General features: G+C 66.8%; 1 protein-coding gene across 19 annotated transcripts in view; it reads right to left on the reverse strand.

The window, feature by feature from the left end:
• HSPG2 (heparan sulfate proteoglycan 2) overlaps positions 1-20459 on the reverse strand; it is a 145454-nt gene that overhangs the window by 58528 nt on the left and 66467 nt on the right. For 11 of the 19 annotated variants that reach the window (XM_075906281.1, XM_075906295.1, XM_075906288.1 and 8 more), the window contains 16 exons: positions 16941-17008; positions 16118-16258; positions 15821-15997; positions 14430-14609; positions 13993-14111; positions 13181-13292; positions 12626-12739; positions 12122-12249; positions 11910-11996; positions 8927-8976; positions 8570-8652; positions 6607-6747; positions 6337-6528; positions 5163-5201; positions 3882-3983; positions 1145-1228 (listed from right to left, as the gene is read on the reverse strand). In XM_075906281.1, coding sequence (XP_075762396.1) covers positions 1145-1228; positions 3882-3983; positions 5163-5201; positions 6337-6528; positions 6607-6747; positions 8570-8652; positions 8927-8976; positions 11910-11996; positions 12122-12249; positions 12626-12739; positions 13181-13292; positions 13993-14111; positions 14430-14609; positions 15821-15997; positions 16118-16258; positions 16941-17008 — 1817 coding nt within the window. The remainder of the gene's footprint in view (positions 1-1144; positions 1229-3881; positions 3984-5162; positions 5202-6336; positions 6529-6606; positions 6748-8569; positions 8653-8926; positions 8977-11909; positions 11997-12121; positions 12250-12625; positions 12740-13180; positions 13293-13992; positions 14112-14429; positions 14610-15820; positions 15998-16117; positions 16259-16940; positions 17009-20459) is intronic. The other 8 variants (XM_075906297.1, XM_075906291.1, XM_075906292.1 and 5 more) reach the window with 3 other exon arrangements.

Consider the following 20459-nt stretch of genomic DNA (forward strand, 5'->3'; position numbering starts at 1 on the left):
TTCACCGGCACCCAGAGCGCCCCATTCCCGGGGGGTTCTCACCGGCATCCAGAGCGCCCCATTCCCGGGGGGTTCTCACAGGCACCCAGAGCGCCCCATTCCCGGGGGGTTCTCACCGGCACCCAGAGCGCCCCATTCCCGGGGGGTTCTCACCGGCACCCAGAGCGCCCCATTCCCGGGGGGTTCTCACCGGCACCCAGAGCGCCCCATTCCCGGGGGGTTCTCATCGGCACCCAGAGCGCCCCATTCCCGGGGGGTTCTCACCGGCACCCAGAGCGCCCCATTTCCCGGGGGGTTCTCACCGGCACCCAGAGCGCCCCATTCCCGGGCACTCTCTACCCCTGGCCACCAGAAACGCACTTGGCTCGTTCTCGCGTGGCGGTCCCGGGGGACAGGCCTGTGGCCCATGCCCGCCCGGAGTCAGGCTGGCTCAGGGCTCCAGGGGGGCAGAGCTTGGGGGCGTTGCCCCTGAAATGTTCATGGTTCAGCTGCCCCACAGAAGAGCTGGAGCGAGGCTCTGCCCTGCCCGTGCCCCTTCCCCGCAGGGCACCCAGTGCCACCGGGCCTGACTGGCCAAGGGGCCAGCGAGGCGTCGTCATGCGCCCGGTGCCCGCGGGCGGAGGGGGCCCAGTGCTGCTCTGCCCCGGCCAGGGCAGCGCAGCGCCTCCAAGCAGAGGTGAGCCGGGCCGGCCCCAGGAGGTGGCAGCGTCTGGGGTGGCCGGAGGCTTTGCGGCCATTCCTGCCCCGAGCTGCGCTCCCTGCGAGGCGAAGCCGTCGGCCCGGAGCTGCGGCGCCGTTTCCGCCTGGCCGAGGCGCGAGCAGGGCCCTGGCGGTAGCACGCCGGACGGGTATTGCGGGTTGCAGCTGGCACCGCCGTGCTATGGGCGGCTGCGCCTCGCGGCCATCGGGGCGCCCCGGGCACACGGCTCACGGGGTCCCTCCTGGCCAGGAGTCCTCACACTCCAACGATTCTCGGAGAACGACCGCACGGCACAGCGGGGCCCCTCCTAGGAGCCTGGCGGGTGCCCCAGGGGCCCTGCCTCTCCCGGATCCAGGTCCCGAGCGGGCGGTGGGGGTCACAGGGCTGCTCCAGGCCGTGGGGTAGCCCAGCCCCCATTCCGACCTCCCGCACTAGCGCCGTTACCTTGTCCCCCAGGAAGGCGCCAGGAAGCTGCCAGTAGAAAACACTTTCAGGAAGCAGGGAGAAGCCCTTGTAGACGAGAGAAAACTGGGAGAGGAGAGGCACAGAGAGAGACAGCCACAGGCCCGGTCAGACGGGGGCCTGGCTGAGCCCCCCCGAAGCACGTGCATGGCACAGACTGGGCATGGGCCGGCCCCCGCTGGGAAGGGACCCGGGGGAGACAGGAGTGGGGTGTGCCCAGGCTGAGCAGCGGAGGGGGCTTTGGCGGGCACAATCGCTGCATTGCAACTCTATGACCCCCCTGCAGAGCCCCCCGGCCCTCCCGAGCACAGGCCAAAGGGGAGCAGGGGCCGCTAGGGCCAACGCTGAGACCCAGCAGAGTCATCACCCCGATGAGCAGGGCTACAAGTGTACCCCGTGCTCCCGCCAGGCCCGGCTGTGCTCTAGACCCGCTGCCACTGGCCGGCGGTCAGCCAGCGGGAAGCCAAGGAGCAGCCTGGGGCAAAGGGCTGGGTTCCCGCTGGCTGGAATTTCATATTCACCACAAAAACAAGGGGCTGGTCGGGCGCTGCAGGCCGGAGCTGGGCACAGCCTGCCCAAGGACAGCTCCTCTTGGTGCCTGTGCGGCCGGGGAACGGGCCAGGTCGCCCCCCAGAGCAGGGTCACTCGGGTCCAGCTCGGCCCTGCAGGGTGCCAGCCCTCCCCCAGGCAGGAAGACTTCAGCAGGGAGCTGCACAACTCCCGCCGGCGCCCCCTCCCTGAGCCAGGGCAGGCAAAGGCCAGGCTGGGTCACCAGCTCTATAGCCAGCCCCCCAGGCCAGCCTCAACCGCCGGGTCTCCGCTTCGCTGGGAAGGGCGGCCAGGGAATGCCCGGGAGCTGCCAACCGCAGGACCCAGCTGGCAGAGCCCCCCGAGGGAAGCGAGACGGGTGCCTGGGCGAGGGCCCTGGACAGACGACTGCCTCCCAAACAGGGCTCAGGGAGCGCAGTGCAGGAGCCCGGGGGGGGGGGGGGGAGCAGCAAATAGGGCAGGGGCAGTTGGGCAGCAGGTGAGCGTGGAGACGGGGAAGGGCAGCAGGAGGGCACGGGGAGGGGGAAGGGCGCAGGAGGGTACTGGGGGGCAGCAGGAGGGCATGGGGAGGGGGAAGGGCGCAGGAGGGCGTGGGGAGGGGGAAGGGCGCAGGAGGGCGTGGGGAGGGGGAAGGGTGCAGGAGGGCGCTGGGGGCAGCAGGAGGGGAGGACGGGCCAGTGAGGAAGGCAGCGAAGAGGCCGCCTGCCCCATGGCAAAGCCAGAGAGCAGCTCCCACATCTCGACTTCCAGCCTCCCCAGAGAGTGGCAGAGGCTACCCGCGGGGGGTGGGGGTGAGGAGGAACAGGGAGGGCCTTGAAAAGGGACGATCTACACTGGGCACGGTGCCAATCCCACGCCATGCACAGCACCAACCCCACACCAGGCAGTGCCAACCCCACACCCCATGCTGGGCCCAGCACCAGCCCCACACACCAGGCCAGGAAGGGGCCGTGCCGACCACACCAGAAGGCCCACATACGTGCCATGCCGGGGCAGCACAGGCCTGGCTCAGGGCAGCGCTGCCCCCCCCCCCACACCGTGCCAGGACAGCCCCCCCAGCCGGGAGCAGGGTGCCACACCACATGCATGGGCAGGATGGAGCAGAGACACTGGGCATCGCCAAGCGGCGCCCCCCGGAGGCCGCTCAGGTGCTCTGCAGCAGCCACTGGCATCGCGGCTCAGAGCAGAGCCGGGCAGCGGGTAGCCTGGGGGGGCCTCCATGGGCCATGCTAAGGCAGCTCTGCCATGGCAACAGCCTGTCTTGGCCTGGGTTGTGGCCTGGCTAACCTGGCCTGCTGCTCCCGCCACTCAGAATTAGGGCTGGGCGCCCGGCAGCACTGCAGGGGGGGGGGAGAAGGGCTGGGTGCCGCGTGGCACTGGGTGGCACGGGGGGGAAGGGCTGGGCGCTAGGCAGCACCGGGTGGGGGGAAGGGCTGGGTGTCGGGTGGCGCCGGGCGGCATGGGGGGGAAGGGCTGGGCGCTAGGCGGCACTGGGGAGGGGGAAGGGCTGGGCGCTAGGCGGCACCGGGTGGGGGGAAGGGCAGGGCGCTAGGTGGCACCGGGTGGGGGGAAGGGCTGGGTGTTGGGTGGCGCCTGGCGGCATGGGGGGGAAGGGCTGGGCACTAGGCGGCACCGGGTGGGGGGAAGGGCTGGGCGCTAGGCGGCACTGGGTGGGGGGAAGGGCTGGGCGCTAGGCAACACTGGGTGGGGGGAAGGGCTGGGCGCTAGGCGGCACTGGGTGGGGGGAAGGGCTGGGCGCTAGGCGGCACTGGGTGGGGGGAAGGGCTGGGCGCTAGGCAACACTGGGTGGGGGGAAGGGCTGGGCGCTAGGCGGCACTGGGTGGGGGGAAGGGCTGGGCGCTAGGCGGCACTGGGTGGGGGGAAGGGCTGGGCGCTAGGCGGCACTGGGTGGGGGGAAGGGCTGGGCGCTAGGCAACACTGGGTGGGGGGAAGGGCTGGGCGCCGGGCGGCACTGGGGAGGGGGAAGGGCTGGGCGCTGGCTAGATGCACGTGTCAGGGAGGGGCAGTGCGGGCAGGTTGGTGGGCACAGGCCGTGCCGAAGGCTGCCCCAAAGCGTCCCGGGAAGCCTTCCAGCTGCTGCCCTGGCCCAGCCGGGTGAGTCCCAGCCGGGGCTCTGAGCTGCTCATGCCCAGGCCAGTGCCCCCGTTACCTTAGCAGTTCGCCTGGCCCTGCGGCCGCCCCCTCCAGAGCCCAGGATCCTGCCCGCGGCCACGGCCTTCCGCAGCTGCTCCTCCGCGGGGGACGTGCCGTTCTGGCAGGAGGCACAAGGGGCTGTGAGCCCACAGGCAGCTCCCAGCCCCCGCCCCAGCCACGCACTGCACGCGCCAGGTGTGACGGCGTCGGGGACCCCCGATCCTGCACCCGTAGCAGCAAGATGCGACCCCGCCGGCCAGTAGAATATGGAGGGGTTATTGCTTCTCCGGGATCCGCCCAGCACAGACGTGACGTGGACATAAGGAGACGGGGCGGGCAGCCCTAGACCCCTTGGGGCAGGGAGCATCGCCCCCCCGAACGCCCTGCACTCTGCTTAGTCTCCCCCCTTCATGTCATCCCAGCCAAACACTGCCCAGCTCCCAGCCCTGCCCCCAGCCAGGTGCCGTCTCCGCCGCCCCCCCTTTGTCTGTCCCCGGGAAGAGCCTTGTTCTCTGCTCAGGCTGGGCCTGGGTGTCTCGGCCAATCCGCACGTGGGAATCTCACCTCACAAGGTGGGGGGGTCACAGAGCAGACAGCCCCCCCACTACATCACACCGGTCTCAGCCGTGCCCAGGCCAGCAGGGGAGCAGGGGCAAGTCAGAAAGGCACAGTGCCAGGGGGTGCCAATGGCTGGCTGGCGGGGCTCCTCTCCCTGGCGAGGGTGCAGCCGGCACCGGCGGACGCTGGGGCCCGGGTGGTCGCGACTCCGCCAAGTACTGGGACCGGGCACAGCCCGGCCTGCCCCACGGAGCGTGTCATATCCACACCTCCCTCGGCAAGGCCCCGACCGCGCGCCCAGACAGCCGTGGCAAGTACCCGACCACGGGCTGGACCCAGTCCCTGGGGTAGCCCCGAAGGGCTGCAGGCGTTGGAGTTACCGGCAGCTCCCATTGGCTGCAGAGCACCATTCCCTGGCGGTGGCGCGGGTGCCCCCAAGCCACGCCCCTTCCCTGGCCAGGGGCGGGGTTAAGCCATGCCTCCTCCATGGCCAGGGGCTAAGCCACGCCCCTTCCGTGGCAGGAGTGGGGGGGGGAGGCTAAGCCACGCCCCTTCCATGGCAGGAGTGTGGGGGGGGGCTAAGCCACACCCCTTCCCTGGTCGGGAGGTGCCCCATGTGCCACAGACCCAGGCCGACTCCTGGACCCTTGGGAGCCGAGAGCCCCCACCCAGGGGTAGACGGGCAGCCCCGGCGCACTCCATGCTCACACTCCCGCCATGCGGCGCCCATGCCCAGTACCTTGTGTGCACGGCGCAGCCGGGCAAAGTAGGTTTCCCTCTGCTCGGCGGGGAGAGGAGAGAGCCGGGTTACTGGGGACGAGCGCAAGCCGCCCACGCCCGGGAAATCCCTTCCAGACAGAACCCCCCGCCCGCCCAGCAGCTGCTGGCCTGGGGCCGAGGCAGCAGAGCCCCGGACGCGCCACTGCAAGCCCCAGGCAAGGCAGCCGGGTCAGGGCAGAGCGCACCAGGGCGGGGGCAGGTGTGGCCGGGGCCCAGGCGGGACTTGGCCCGCACACGCGGGTGTCCAGGGAAGGAGTAGTGAATGCCACCCCCCACCGGGCTGAAGGGAAGGGGGCAGAGCTGGGCAGGGACGAACGCCTGGCAGGGGGTGGGCCCAGCGCTGACCCCCGCGCTGCCCTGCCCCGGGGCTGCGGCTGCAGCTGGGCCCAGCCTTGGAGCCGAGGGGCGGCGAGGAGCCAGGCCCGGCTGCTGGCGCCCCCGAAGCTGCTGCTTTCCGTGTGGCCGGCACAGGCTGAGGGCTCCTCGGGTCAGACCTGGGGCAGTGCTGGGCCCAGCACTCTGCTGCCCAGGGAGGCCACCCGGGGCCGGGACCTTGCTCGTATCAAAGGCCCTCAGGCAGGCCCCTGCCACAGCCCCTGGGCTGTAAGCGACTTGCCCATTAGCCAAGGAAACGGAGCCCTGGTCCCCGGAGTCCCACCTCGGTGCCCAGCCCACTAGGCAGCCCTGCCTCCAGGGGCACATGCCCTGCCCAGGCACGTGTCGCTGCAGCCCCGCAGGCTCCTGGCAGAGCTCGGCCCCCTGGGCTGGGGCGTGTGGGGTGGGGCCAGGCGCTGCTCACTGCCCGGCTGCCTGCGCAGGGGAGGAACGGGGCCGGGCTGGGCATCGCTGGGCCCGGCCAGAGGGGCTCTGGCCTCGGCGGGCCGCTGCGAGGGAGGCTCATGGGTCCGGGAGCGCAGGTGGGGACACAACAGTGCAAGCCCCTGCCTCGGTTTCCCCGGGGTAACACGGGCCGACAGTGCTGCCCCGGACAGCTTGACGAGCCAGGGGCAGCCCAGGCCTCAGGGGCTGCCGGGCACTAGGCGCTAGGCCCTGGCATGCAGAGTCATCCTGCGGCTTCAGCCGGGAGAGCGAGCAGGCCCAGGCCCAGCGGGCAGCCCACGCGCCGGCCCTACCTTGTCTCCTTGGTAGGGCTCTGGCAGCTGCCAGTAATAGGCCTCCTGGCCCAGCTGGCTGAAGTGCCCGTAGGAGAGCTGGTGCCCCGCGCCCGAGGGCTCCACGGCGAAGCCGGCCGTGATGCGGCTGCTGCGCTGGCGGTTCACCAGGGCGAAGCTCCGGAAGTCGCCCGGGAGGAAGGGGCTGGTGACCTGCCGGGAACAGACGCCGGGCCGTGAGTGCAGGCAGGGCCCCGCGGGCGGGCAGGGGCCGGGGAAACGGGCTCTTACCAGGCCCCGGGCGTAGGAGGAGCTGGCACACTGCTGGGTCACGCCCATGCAGAAGCAGGGCAGGCAGCCCTCCCGGCTCTCGGCGCTCAGGTGGAAATGGCCGGCGCGGCAGCTGCTGCAGGCGGGACCCTCCACGTGGGGCTGCAAGGCAACAGGGGGGTGTCACGTTATTGGATTTTGAGGGGAGCAGCCAGGTCGCTGCGGCGCCCATGGGGGGTGTTCGCCCCAAAAGCGGGTACAAAGGGGGCCATGGGAGGTGTCTAACCAAAGCTTACTTGCTACTGAGTCTGTATCTGCTCTTCATATACCTGTATAATGCCTGTGGGCGGAGTTATGACTCTACTCTGTACGGAGACTGCGAGTTTCTCTGTGTGGGGCTGAGCAAGGGGTTTGCCTATGGACACGCTAATGAGCAAGTCTCCAGGGAACAGTGGATCTCTGGAGGCCAAAGACACCTCCTGGCCACTGGCCACGTGACTCCAGCCAGCTTGGAAGAAGCCAGCAAGGAGGGATAAATAGGCCATGTGGCCAACTCCACAGTGGTCACCAGATCTGCTCCTGACCCCAGATGCGGCCTCGCAGGGATTCACGAGCTGGGAAGAACTGTGGACCCATCCTGGCATAGGATGTGCACCAAGACTTTGAAGCCAGCAGCTATAACATCTCTGCTGCAAACCTGCACTGAGAACTGGGAGATTCGGTGCATGTGATGTATGATACTTTAACAACCTTCCTCTCCTGCTTTTCTTTCTTGCAGTTTTAAACCTTTAGTTGTTAAATGCTAAAGGACTGGCCCAGCGTGATTTGTGGGTAAGGTCCAGAGGATAAATTGACCAGGGATCTGTGGCTGGTTTCTTGGAACCGGACAGAACTTGTTCGGGGTAGGTGGGATTGGGTTCTAGGACCCCCCCACCGGTATATGAGGCCCGGGGCCATCTGGGGCACGGATATTGCTGGGGTGTCAGAGGGGTTTTGCTCGTGAGGCTTCAGGCAGGCAGCTGAAGCGCTCGGTGGGACTGGATTGTGGCCTGTTTGGGAAGGTCTCCAGTCAGGGGGATTGTAAGGAGCCCCGGATTTGAGCAATTCGCCCTAAGCGGACGCCCTCAGCTGTGCCCAGACACGGCCTGGTCCGTCACAGAGGGGGAGGGGCTGAGCAGAGACTGAGCGACCCCCAGCCCCCAGGCGGGTTCCCCAGCCAGGCACAGACCGAAGGGCGAAGGAGCCAATTCCGGAGGCAGCTGCGGAGGGAGGCTCCCCCAGGAACCCTGCCCCTCTCCCATGGCTGGGGCTGGCAGGAAGTGCCCCCATTGGGGCGCGCAGGCCGGTGGAGATCCGAGGGCGAGCAGGCCAAGGCCACGTGGGTATGTGTCAGCTACCCACCAGCCTGGCAGCAGAGAGAGTCACAAGCGCGGGCCAGAGCTCGGCCTGGCCAACCCAGCTCAGGAATCCTGCTCTCGGCACGGCTCAGCGTCAGAGACAGGAGACAGCTGTGCCCAGCGTGCAACGTTCACAAGAGCCGTGAGCGGGCGTGACAAAGGGCGACCTCTCTGGAGCAGGGATGTAAGCGACTAGTCGAGTGACGAGCAGCAGGGGACCAGGAGCTGGTGCTGGGCTGGGGGCTCAGAAGCCAGTCCCCTTGGCACCGGCTCAGCGGGGGGGCAAGGCAGGGCAGGGGAGGCAGACGCATGGCAGGGGACCAGGCGCGAGCCAGGGATCAACTGGCCCAGCTCGGTGCCCTGCTGCTCCTGTGCAGTTTCCCTCCTTATCGACTAATCGATTAGCTGATTAAATGAAATTTAACAACCCTACTCTGCAGTATCTGTCTGGTGCCTGAGCGTGCCTCGGTTTCCCCTGCTCTGGGGGGAGGAAGGGCCCTTGGCCGCAGGACAGGCTGTGCACAGGGGGTGTCGCTGCCCCGGGGCGCTTGGCAGGGCTGTCGCTGAGCGTGAGCTCTGCCCCTCACCTTGCACCGGCACCGCCCGCTGGCGTCACACTGGCTGCTCACGCTGCCTCGGGGGTCGCAGCTGCAGCCTCCGCTGGGCTCGTCTGGCAGGAAAGCAGAACAGAAGAGCTGGGCTGCTGAGCCCAGGAGGGGCTGCCAGCTCCCCGCTGCCCACAGGGCCCGACAGGCCCGGGGCTGCGGGGTGGGCTCCCCAGAACTGGACCCCCGGAGCCCTTCCCAGGCACGGCGTGGAGCTGGCTGCTGGGGGCGGGGACTCCACATGGCCCACCGGACCCTGACTTCCTTCCCTCCCCCCCCCCGACGGGCTCTGCACCCCGTCGCACCCCAGGGACTCCCCGAGGGCCAGCCGCCACTCACCTCTGCAGGGCTGACCCAGGGCGGGGCTCCCCACGTAGCCAGGAGCGCACCTGGAGCAAAGGCACAGACGGCCCGGTCACCTCAGTGCGCCCGCCCCGGGCTGCTTCTTCCCCCACAGCCTGCCCCGGCTCCCCCACTGCCCCCCATACCGCCCCTCCCCCACTGCCGCCCCAATACCGCCCCTCCCCCACAGCCCTGCCCCGGCTCCCCCACTGCCCCCATACTGCCCCTCCCGCACTGCCCCCCATACCGCCCCTCCCCCACAGCTGCCCCTATACCACCCCACCCCCACTGCCGCCCCAATACCGCCCCTCCCCCACAGCCTGCATTGGCTCCCCCACTGCTGCCCCTATACAGCACCTCCCCCACAGCCACCTCCATACCGCCCCTCCCCCACAGCCCTGCACCCGATCCCCCACTGCCCCCCATACCACCCCTCCCCCACTGCCGCCCCTATACTGCCCCTACCCTACAGCCCTGCACCGACTCCCCCACAGCCACCCTCCCTTACTGCACCTCCCCCATCCTCCCCCTGCCTCCCAGTCCTACCCCTCCCTCACAGCCCTGCACCCCCATCTCTGCTGCCCTCATGCAGCTCCCAGCCTAGAGCCGGGCACCCTGTTACATGAATAGAGTGTGTGCCTCAGTTTCCCTGTGTGCTGCATGTTTAAGAAAGGGGCAGGAGAGCGCTGGCTGCTGAGGTGGACCAGGTGTGAGCTTGCCTAGCAGCCAGAGATGGGGACCCCAGAAAGTGGGGCATGGGAGGCCCAGCCCAGCCTGGCAGGCGGCCGGCTCCGGCCCGTGGGAGGACAGAGGGCTGAGGAGAGGGGCTGTGAGCGGAGTGCCGGAGGGATGCCAAAGGAGAGGGCCGGGGCTCTTAGGGGCAGGGGCGGCCCTAGACTAGCTGCCAGCAACGGGCGCCCTAGGCGAACCCTGCAGTCGGTGCCCCCCAAGGGCAGATATCGACTGAGGGGTTTGGTTCTGTGCTGGGGAGAGGGGGCTGGGGGTGGAGTTCTGCGGCTGGGGGCTTGGGGGTAGGGATGGAGTTCTATTGCCTGGGGGCCGAGGGGCTGGGGATGGGGGCCGAGGGGCTGGGGGCCAGGGGGCTGAGGGCCGGGGAGAGGGAACAGGGTCCCCTGCACCCGCCTCCTCCCAAGATCCCCCCCCCAGAGAGAAGCCAGCATGCGCCTCTCCCGGGGCGACCCCCTCTCCCGCGGGGCCGGGGAAACCCCCCCACATTCCTCCTCCCCTGGGGCCGACCCCCCCGCACGCTGCCTCTCCCAGGACCTCCCCCCTCCTGGCCGCAGGGAAGCCGCGCTCCAGGCAAGGCAGGAGAAATGGAAGGGGCAGGGTTTGGAAGTTGGCGCGCCAGGCGGCTGCCTACTTTGCCTACAGGCACGGGCCGCCCGGAGGGGCAGTGACGCTGGCTGCTTGGCGGGAAGGAGGCGGCTGCCCGGGGGCCGCAGGGAGCTAGCTGTGCCGGGCTGAGGCGGCCTGAGGGCAAAGCCCGCACCACACGGGGCGCCTGTCCCTTGCCACGCATTGCCCGTGTCCAATCCAGGAGCGGCGCCCCGCGGGCGTGAGCCTCGGTTTCCCCAGCGGGGCCCCCGGGTCGGCTGGGCAGCCCCTGGCGCGACGCCTCACGGCGGAGAGCACTGGGCACTGCCCTGGCCCTGTGGTGCCAGATGCTCGGACGGGAGCGGGCAAGGGGATGGACGGAGCCGCAAGGGCCCATGGGCACGGTGGCAGGGCACCGCTTTTCCTCCGGCCAGGGCCGGCCAGGTGCGCTGCAGGAGGCGGCTGCCCCACCGTCTGCGAGGGGAGGGGCGGCACCCGGCCACAGCCTCGGCCAGGGCCGTGCGCGAGGGAAGCTGCAGACGAACCCGGTGGAAAGCGCCGGTGGCACCGCTCCCCGGTCACAGCCCGGCCGACGCGGGGCGGGACCCCGGCGAAACACGCGGGCGGCGCCGGGAGCCGGCTGCTCTTCGGCGATGGCAGGCACCGGGCCGTGCGCCCAGCGTGGCGGGCGTGGGCACGCCGGACGGCACGGGAACGGGCTCTACGGACTCGGGCGCCACGTGCTGTGAAACCGGTGTGGGAAGAGCCCGGAGCTGAGAGCTGCCTGGCCGACGTGGCCCCCAGGAAAGCCACCTCCCCAGAAAGGCAGGAGGAGGCTGGTGGCCACGGGGCCCCACGGAGGAGCCATGTGCCTGGACGAGACCAAGCTGCCGTGCTGGTGGGGGACGGGGTGCAGGCTGCCTGGGGCCTGGACGAGCCAGCCAAGCGTGGGACTCCTGGGGCTGTCTGACCCGCTGTCCTGGGCGCAAGGCCACGGGGCGGCCAGGTGTGCTTGCCCCCGTTTTGGGCTCAGCGCGGGACCCGCGAGGGGAACTGGCGCCCGCCGTGGGGCTGTCCCCTTTGGCAGGCACCGCACGGAAAGCCGCTGCCCCTCTGCCACTGGGGCTGGGCGGTTTCCTGCTTCCTAGGAGAGGCTCCAGCAGCGAGCCGAGCGCCGGAGCCCCAGCAGATTCCAGGCCGGGAGGCGGAGGGACTCCAGGCTGGGTGCTGGAGCCGGCCGCGGCCGAGCGAGGAGCACGCAATTGGGGAGGACTCTGACCCCCGGAATTCTGCCCCAGGTCCCACCCCCTCCCCCACCGGCTCTTGCTGGCCCCACGGGGGCTACTCAGACCCCGGCCGGAGAATCAGCTGCCAGAGCGCTAGTGGGGCCGGAGCCTGGGAGTCCCGACCCGTGCCTCAGTGTCCCCGCCAACCCCAGGGTCCCAGGCAGCAGCCCGAGTCAGCCCCAGCGACCCAGGAGACAGGCTGTGCTCGGCTAGCGGGGCCCAGAGGTTTCCTTGGCCCAAGGGCCCACGCCAGGAGCCTTGCCACAGCCCCCGGGCTGGGCCCAGACTGGCCCTTGGGCGAGCCAAAGGGGGGCGGGCCGTGGGCAGCGTGTGGGAGGGTCAGACGGGCACCCCCGTACCTCTCGCACTGGCGTCCCACGTGGCCCGGGGCGCAGGCGTCACACGTGGGCTGCCCGTCCGTGTCCAGGAAGCAGCTTTTCGTGGCCCTGCGGAGGGGGACGAAGCGTCAGGCCCTGGCCTGGCCCTGCCCACCCCCCGCAGCAGCAGGCAGACAGGAGGGCACAGGCCACGAGGGAGAGAAGCCCCGCGAGGCGGCTGCCCGGGGACGTACTGGCTGGCGGCGTCTGGGCCGTGGCACGGGCAGGGCTGGCAGTCTGCGGGCGTCCCCCGTCGGGCATCGCCGTAGTAACCCGGCCGGCAGCGTTCGCACCGGCTGCCCTCGGTGTGGTCCCTGCAGTTCTGAGACGGAAGGAGGAATCGCTCACCGCCCCGCCCTGCCAGCGCCTCCCGACGCCCCCCCGGCCCCCAGCCCCCCAGCCGCTGTCCCTCCCATGCCAGCCTCGTCCCCCAGAGCCAGTAGCTCCCAGGGAGGAGCAGGCAGAGCCCAGGAGTCTGCCCACTGGAGGGTCCTAGAGCAGGTGGCTTGGCTGGGGGCTGGGAGGGTCATGTTGGCAGAGCCGGGGAAGGTCTGTGCCACGGGGGGCGTGCAGCGCACTCGCCCGGCTCCGGCCCACCCGCCCGCAGCCGTGGGGGCGCTGGGAGTCGCGCTCTCGGCCCCCCCCCCCCGCAGACAGGGCAGCAGCCGAGCCCCGGCCGCTCTCGGGGCACAGCTCACCCGGCAGTCTCCCGACTCGGCGTCACACTCGGCCGCGTGCCCGTTGCACTCGCAGCGCTCACAGGTGCCCAGGTAGAGTCCACTGGTGGTGCGAGTGTAGCCCACGTCACAGTCCTGGGACGAGAGCACCAGCAGTGGGTTCCTATATCCACCCCCCCCCCCCCCAGTGCCCGGCTGGGCTGAGAGCCTCCCCCCCGCCCCACCCCCTGTGCCCGGCTGGGCTGGCTGCCCCACAGCCTTTCCTGAGGCACTTTCTCCTCTGTGTTCGCAACGGCCAGCAGCCGGCCCCCGGGCAGCAGTGATGTCCTGGCCTGGCCTGGCCCTCGGATCACGGACCCAGCCAGGGCCCGTGGCCCCCCCCCCCAGGGCCCAGTGAGAGCAGTCCTAGTGCTGGCACCACTCCCGCCCCCCCACTGGGGAGGGCCCTTGCCTCAGCCCCTGGAGGACACAGGCCCCTGCCACGGGGCTGCCCAGCGGCTGGAGGGAGGAGCAGGGTGCGCCCACGGCTGCCCTCTAGCGCCAGGCAGCGCCGGCTGCGGTCCCGGGGGCACTCACCTGGCAGGAAGGGCCGCGGTAGCCGGGGGGGCAGCTGCACTGCTCGACCTCCACCGCCTGCTCCAGGCCTGTGGCGTGGGGCACCGCCACGTCCATGTGGATGTTGGAGATCCTGGGAGATGAGAGACAGGCCTGGGCCAGGCTGCCTGGGCACGGCCCGACTCCGCGGGACCAGTCCGAGGCGCCCTCCGCCCTGGGGCCGCGGTGCGGGCGGCTGTGGCCCTCGCCCTCTGCAGGCGCACGGAGCAGCTGGGGGGCCCTGGACAGCCCCGCGCTGCAGGCAGGGGCAGCTACCAGAGCTCAGTGCAGAGCAGCCTCTGCCCCGTCCCGCTGCCCAGGGCCCCAGGCCACTGCCAGGGCTCCGCTTGGAGGCCCAAACCTGCAGCCTCTGGCTCCCCAGGGAGCTGCACTGAACTGGCAAACGCAGGAGTTTGGGATCTGGGGTGGAGCGTGCGAGAGACTGGGATGGGAGTGCGGCTGTGGTGTGTGCGCTTGTGCCTGGTGTATGCGTGATGTCTGCAGTGTGCGTATGCATGGTGCGCGTGTGCAAGGTGTGCGAAGCATGTGTGGCACGTAGGCGTGAGCGTGGTGCACAGGTGCAATGTGTGCGAAGTGTGTGTGTGGTGCACATGTACAGTGTGTGAGGCGTGAGTGCGATGTGTGTGTGTGTGTGTGTGGTGGACGCGTGCAGTGTGGGAGGTGCGTGTGGTGCACGTGTGCGGGGTGTGTGAGGTGTGTGTACAGGGGGGGGAGAAATAGCTCAGCTGGCAGCCGGGCCGGCTTCTGCCCAGCCAAGACCCCCGCCCCGTTACCTGCTCTCTGCCGGCCGGTCCGTGTACGAGGCCCGGACCATGAGCAGGTCGATGTCGGCCAGGGCCATCAGCAGGTGCTCCCTGGTGGCCTCCTGCCCGTCCGCCCGGCGCCAGGCGTGCTAGGGAGTGCAGAGCGAACCCCAGTGACTGACCGCCACGCCGCCCCCCCCCCGCCGCGCCCCCCCCGGCCCGCCCGCCCCCCACCCGGCGCGGAACCAGGGATTCTGGGCACTGTAGGGCTGGGCATCTCTCCAACCCCACCCACGGGGCCACAGGCCGCAGCCATGGGGAGAGGGCACCTGGGCGCAGGCTCTGCGGTGCCAGGTGCAGGCAAACCCCAGGGGTGCCCTGCGGGGGGGTCTCTGCAGAGGCGGGTGGTTTGGGGGGGTCTGTGGAGGGGGCCCCGTGGATGGGGCTCGGGGGGGCTGCGCTCTCACCTCTCGGAAGGGGACGGAGAAGGGGGTGGGGGTCCCCGGCGGGGGGCTGGCCTCAGCGAAGTGCTCCAGGAAGATGCCGTTGCCGCGCAGCAGCACGTGGGGCTGGCTGGGCAGGGGCCGGGCGCCGGGCGCCGCGCTGTGCGTCACGGTGAAGTGCAGCTCCCCCCCGTACGAGGTCACCTGCAGGGGCGGCATCGCCCAGCCGGACGGACGGACAGTGCCTGCTTACTGGACACCGCCCAGCCCCCCATCCACGCCTCCCCGCCCCACCGCCCAGCCCCCCGCCACCTCCCCCGCCCAGCCCCCCATCTACGCCTCCCCGCCCCACCGCCCAGCCCCCCGCCACCTCCCCCGCCCAGCCCCCCATCCACGCCTCCCCGCCCCACCGCCCAGCCCCCCGCCACCTCCCCCGCCCAGCCCCCCATCCACGCCTCCCCGCCCCACCGCCCAGCCCCCCGCCACCTCCCCCGCCCAGCCCCCCATCTACGCCTCCCCGCCCCACCGCCCAGCCCCCCGCCACCTCCCCCGCCCAGCCCCCCATCCACGCCTCCCCGCCCCACTGCCCAGCCCCCCGCCACCTCCCCCGCCCAGCCCCCCATCTACGCCTCCCCGCCCCACCGCCCAGCCCCCCGCCACCTCCCCCGCCCAGCCACCCATCCACGCCTCCCCGCCCCACCGCCCAGCCCCCCGCCACCTCCCCCGCCCAGCCCCCCATCCACGCCTCCCCGTCCCACCGCCCAGCCCCCCATCCACGCCTCCCCGCCCCACCGCCCAGCCCCCCACCACCTCCCCCGCCCAGCCCCCCATCCACACCTCCCCGCCCCACCGCCACCTCCTCTGCCCAGCCCCCCATCCACGCCTCCCCGCCCCACTGCCCAGCCCCCCGCCACCTCCCCCGCCCAGCCCCCCATCCACGCCTCCCCGTCCCACTGCCCAGCCCCCCGCCACCTCCCCCGCCCAGCCCCCCATCCACACCTCCCCGCCCCACTGCCCAGCCCCCCGCCACCTCCCCCGCCCAGCCCCCCATCCACACCTCCCCGTCCCACCGCCCAGCCCCCCATCCACACCTCCCCGTCCCACTGCCCAGCCCCCCATCCACACCTCCCCCGCCCAGCCCCCCATCCACGCCTCCCCGCCCCACCGCCCAGCCCCCCATCCACGCCTCCCCGTCCCACTGCCCAGTCCTCCTGCCATCTCGCCCGCCCCACCACCCAGCCCCCACCCTCTGTCCACGCCTCCCCACCCCACCGCGCAGCCCCCCACCACCTCCCCGCCCCCGTCCACGCCTCCCCACCCCACCGCGCAGCCCCCCCGCCACCTCCCCCACCCCCGTCCACACCTCCCCGCCCCACCACCAGCCCTGACGGAGGCGGCGTGTCCCGAGCCGGCACCTTGTCTCCCTTGAAGCGGCCAGGCAGCGCCCAGAAGTAGACGTCGCGGGGCAGGGCGTGGAAGGAGGAGAAGGCCAGCTCGCTGGGGCTGGCGGCGCGGATGCCTTCGCTCACCGTGCGGGTGTTGGCCAGGTTGGCCAGGCTGAAGTGCGCCCGCTCACCCTCCAGGGCCCGCACCTGCAACACAGACACCGTCGGCCGCGGCCCTGGGCCGGGAGCAGGGCCGGGGTCCCCGGAGCCGCCCCGCCCGTCCGCCCGGGGATGGCGCAGCTGCGAGGCACCGTGCCGCCCGGGTACCTGCTCTCTGCTCCAGGAGGAGCTGGCGCACTGCCGGGACACCCCCATGCAGAAGCACTTCAGGCAGCCCTCGGGGTTCTGGTCACTCAGGTAGAAGGCCCCCGTCGCGCACTCGTTGCACAGCCGGCCCGCCACGTTGGGCTGCAGAGGACACAGGGGTGGCACCGGGCACGTGGCTGCTCCCACACGTCCCCCCCAAGCTGCCCCGGGGCCTAGGGACAGCCCGGCGCACGCGCAGGGGGAATTGCCCCAGGTCCTGCACCCACAGGGAGGGGGCACCAGTCTGCCCAGGCAGCGGCCCGCAGGGCACAGTGGAAGGTGAGCCGGGGCACGGCAGAGCTGGCCACCACCATGCCAGGGACGGGGCACTGCCCTCAGGCTCCACGTGGCACTGGGTGTCCCTGCCCTCCCTCTCTGAGCCCAGGGAACAGAGCCGCCTCTGGCCCGCAGCCCCCCCGGGTCTGCCCCCAAGTCGGGAGGTCAGAGACCCCTGCTCCAAACCTCTTGGCATGTCTGCCAGCCCCAGGGAAGGCCCTGCCCCACGGCACCCGACCCAGGGCCGTTCTCACTCCTCTCATCCAAGTCCCTGTCACCTCCATGCACTCCGCAGGCCAGCGGGGCCCACTGCACCTCACTGTACCACACAGCACCCTGCTGCAGTGCGCCACGCTGCGTCAAGGAACACAGTACCACATTTTGCAGCAGCTCACCGCACTGCGTTGTGCTGTAACACACTGAATACAATGCACCAATCACACAGCAGTGCACCCAACAGCACCACACCGCACTGCACAGGACCGCACCGCACCGCACTGCGCCATACCTTACAGCGGCAGGTATCTCCCGTGGAGTCACTGCTCCCCCGCTCATCGCACTTCACAAACTCCACGCCTGGGGAAGCAGAGAGGTTTGCGGCCAGCCAGACGCCCCCCACACTGGTTCCCTACCACCACGCCCGGGCCCGCCCTGCCTGCTGGGCACTGGCTGGCTTCCTTGCAGTCAGAGGCACCTCAGTGGGACGTGACCATGACACTGTTCAGCAACTGCAGTGCTCACAGCACCTGAGAGGGTTCTGGGTCCATGTGAGATCATGGGGGGGGGACGGGACGGGACGGTTACGTACTTTCGACACAGACTGACTAACCTAGCGAGGAGGCTTTAAACTAAGTTCGACGGGGACAGGTGAGCAAAGCCCACGGGTAAGTGGAGAACATGGAGACCTGGGAGATGGGTCGGAAACGGGAGGGAGCGTGGGTTATAATGGCAGAGAGAACGGAGGGCCAGGGCAAAACTGGGAGGCAAGGTCAAATCAGTATCTAAGGGTATGTCTACACTACCCTCCTAGTTCGAACTAGCGGGGTAATGTAGGCATACCGCACTTGCTAATGAAGCCCGGGATTTGAATTTCCCGGGCTTCATTAGCATAAGCGGGGAGCCACCATTTTTAAATCCCAGCTGGTTTGAACCCCGTGCAGCGCGGCTACACGGGGCTCGAACTAGGTAGTTCGGACTAGGGTGCCTATTCTGAACTACCGGTACACCTCATTTCATGAGGAGTAACGGTAGTTTGGAATAGGAACCTAGTCCGAACTACCTAGTTCGAGCCCCGTGTAGCCGCGCGGCACGGGGTTCGAACAAGCGGGGATTTAAAAATGGCGGCTCCCCGCTTATGCAAATGAAGCCCGGGAAATTCAAATCCCGGGCTTCATTAGCAAGTGCGGTATGCCTACATTACCCTCCTAGTTCGAACTAGGAGGGTAGTGTAGACATACCCTTAGATGCCTAGATGCGAGAAGTATGGGTAATAAGCAGGAAGAACTGGAAGTGCTAATAAATAAGTACAATTATGACATTGTTGGCATCACAGAAACTTGGTGGGATAATACACCATTGGAATGTGCGTATGGAAGGGTACGGCTTGCTCAGGAAGGATAGACAGGGAAAAAACGGAGGAGGTGTTGCCTTCTATATTAAAAATGAACACACTTGGAGTGAGGTGGAGATGGACATAGGAGACGGAAGTGTTGAGAGTCTCTGGGTTAGGGGTTAAAAACAAGGGTGATGTCATGCTAGGAGTCTACTACAGGCCACCAACCCAGGTGGAAGAAGTGGACGAGGCTTTTTTTAAACAACTAACAATATCATCCAAAGCCCAAGATTTGGTGGTGATGGGGGACTTCAACTATCCAGATATATGTTGGGAAACTAACACAGAGGGGCACAGACTATCCAGTAAGTTCTTGGACTGCCTTGGAGACAACTTTTTATTTCAGAAGGTTGAAAAAGCTACCGGGGGAGGGGGGGGGGAGCTGTTCTAGATTTGATCCTAACAAATAGAGAGGAACTGGTTGAGAATTTGAAAGTGCAAGGCAGCTTGGGTGAAAATGATCATGAAATCACAGAGTTCACAATTCTAAGGTATGGTAGAAGGGAGAACAGCAAAACAGAGACAATGGATTTCGGGAAGGCGGATTTTGGTAAACTCAGAGAGCTGATAGGTAAGCTCCCATGGGAATCGAGACTGAGGGAAAAAACAACTAAGAAGAGTTGGCAATTTTTCAAAGGGACATTATTAAGGGCACAAAAGTCAGCTATTCTGCTGCGTCGGAAAGATAGAAAGTATGGCAAAAGACTGCCTTGGCTTAACCAGGAGATCTTGCATGGTCTAAAAATAAAAAAGGAGCCCTATAAAAAATGGAAAGTAGGACAAGTTACAAAGGATGAATATAGGCAAACAGCACAGGAATGCAGGGGCAAGATTAGAAAGGCAAAGGCACAAAATAAGCTCAAACTAGCTACTGGAATAAAGGGAAACAGGAAGACTTTTTAGAAATACATTAGAAGCAAGAGGAAGACCAAGGACAGGGTAGGCCCACTGGTCAGTGAGGAGGGAGAAACAGTAACAGGAAACTTGGAAATGGCGGAGATGCTCAATGACTTCTTTGTTTCAGTCTTCACCAAGAAGTCTGAAGGAATGCCTAACATAGTGAATGCTAGTGGGAAGGGGGTAGGTTTAGAAGATAAAATAAAAAAATGAACAAGTTAAAAATCACCTAGAAAAGTTAGATGCCTGCAAGTCACCAGGGCCTGATGAAATGCATCCTAGAATACTCAAGGAGCTGATGGAGGAGGTATCTGAGCCTCTAGCTATCATCTTTGGAAAATCATGGGAGACAGGAGAGATTCCAGAAGACTGGAAAAGGGCAAATATACTGCCAGTTTATAAAAAAGGAAATAAGAACAACCCAGGAAACTACAGACTAGTTACTTTAACTTCTGTGCCAGGGAAGATTCTGGAGCAAGTAATTAAGGAAATCATCTGTAAACACTTGGGCTGGCCAGTGTCTAGACTGGCCAGTTTTTCCAGAAAATCAGCCACTTTTCTGGAAAAACTTGCCAGCTGTCTACACTGGTCGCTTGAATTTTTGCAAAAGCACTGACTTCCTACTGTAAGAAATCAGTGCTTTTTGCGGAAATACTATGCTGCTCCCGTTCGGGCAAAAGTCCCTTTTGCGCAAAACTTTTGTGCAAAAGAGCCAGTGTAGACAGCTGAGATTTGTTTTGCGCAAAAAAGCCCCGATGGCGAAAATGTCGATCGGGGCTTTTTTGCGCAAAAGTGCGTCTAGATTGGCCACGGACGCTTTTCCGCAAAAAGTGCTTTTGCAGAAAAGCGTCCGTGCTAATCTAGACGCTCTTTTCTGCAAATGCATTTAACGGAAAACTTTTCCATTAAAAGCATTTCCGGAAAATCATGCCAGTCTAGACACAGCCTTGAAAGGTGGCAAGGTGATAGGGAACAGCCAGCATGGATTTGTAAAGAACAAATCATGTCAAACCAATCTGATAGATGCTTTCTTTGATAGGATACCAAGTCTTGTGGATAAAGGAGAAGCGGTGGATGTGGTATACCTAGACTTTAGTAAGGTGTTTGATACGGCCTTGTATGATATTCTTATCAATAAACTAGGCAAATACAACTTAGATGGGGCTACTATAAGGTGGGTGCACAACTGGCTGGATAACCATACTCAGAGTAGTTATTAGTGGTTCACAATCCTGCTGGAAAGGCATAACAAGGGGGTTCCACAGGGGTCTGTTTTGGGACTGGCTCTGTTCAATATCTTCATCAACAATTTAGATATTGGCATAGAAAGTACGCTCATTAAGTCTGCAGATGATACCAAGCTGGGAGGGGTTGCAACTGCTCTGGAGGATAGGGTCATAATTCAAAATGATCTGGACAAACTGGAGAAATGGTCTGAGGTAAACAGGATGAAGTTTAATAAAGACAAATGCAAAGTGCTCCACTTAGGAAGGAACAATCAGTTTCACACATACAGAA

Source organism: Pelodiscus sinensis, chromosome 23 (genome assembly GCF_049634645.1).
Source record: "Pelodiscus sinensis isolate JC-2024 chromosome 23, ASM4963464v1, whole genome shotgun sequence".
Lineage (NCBI taxonomy): Eukaryota > Metazoa > Chordata > Testudines > Trionychidae > Pelodiscus > Pelodiscus sinensis.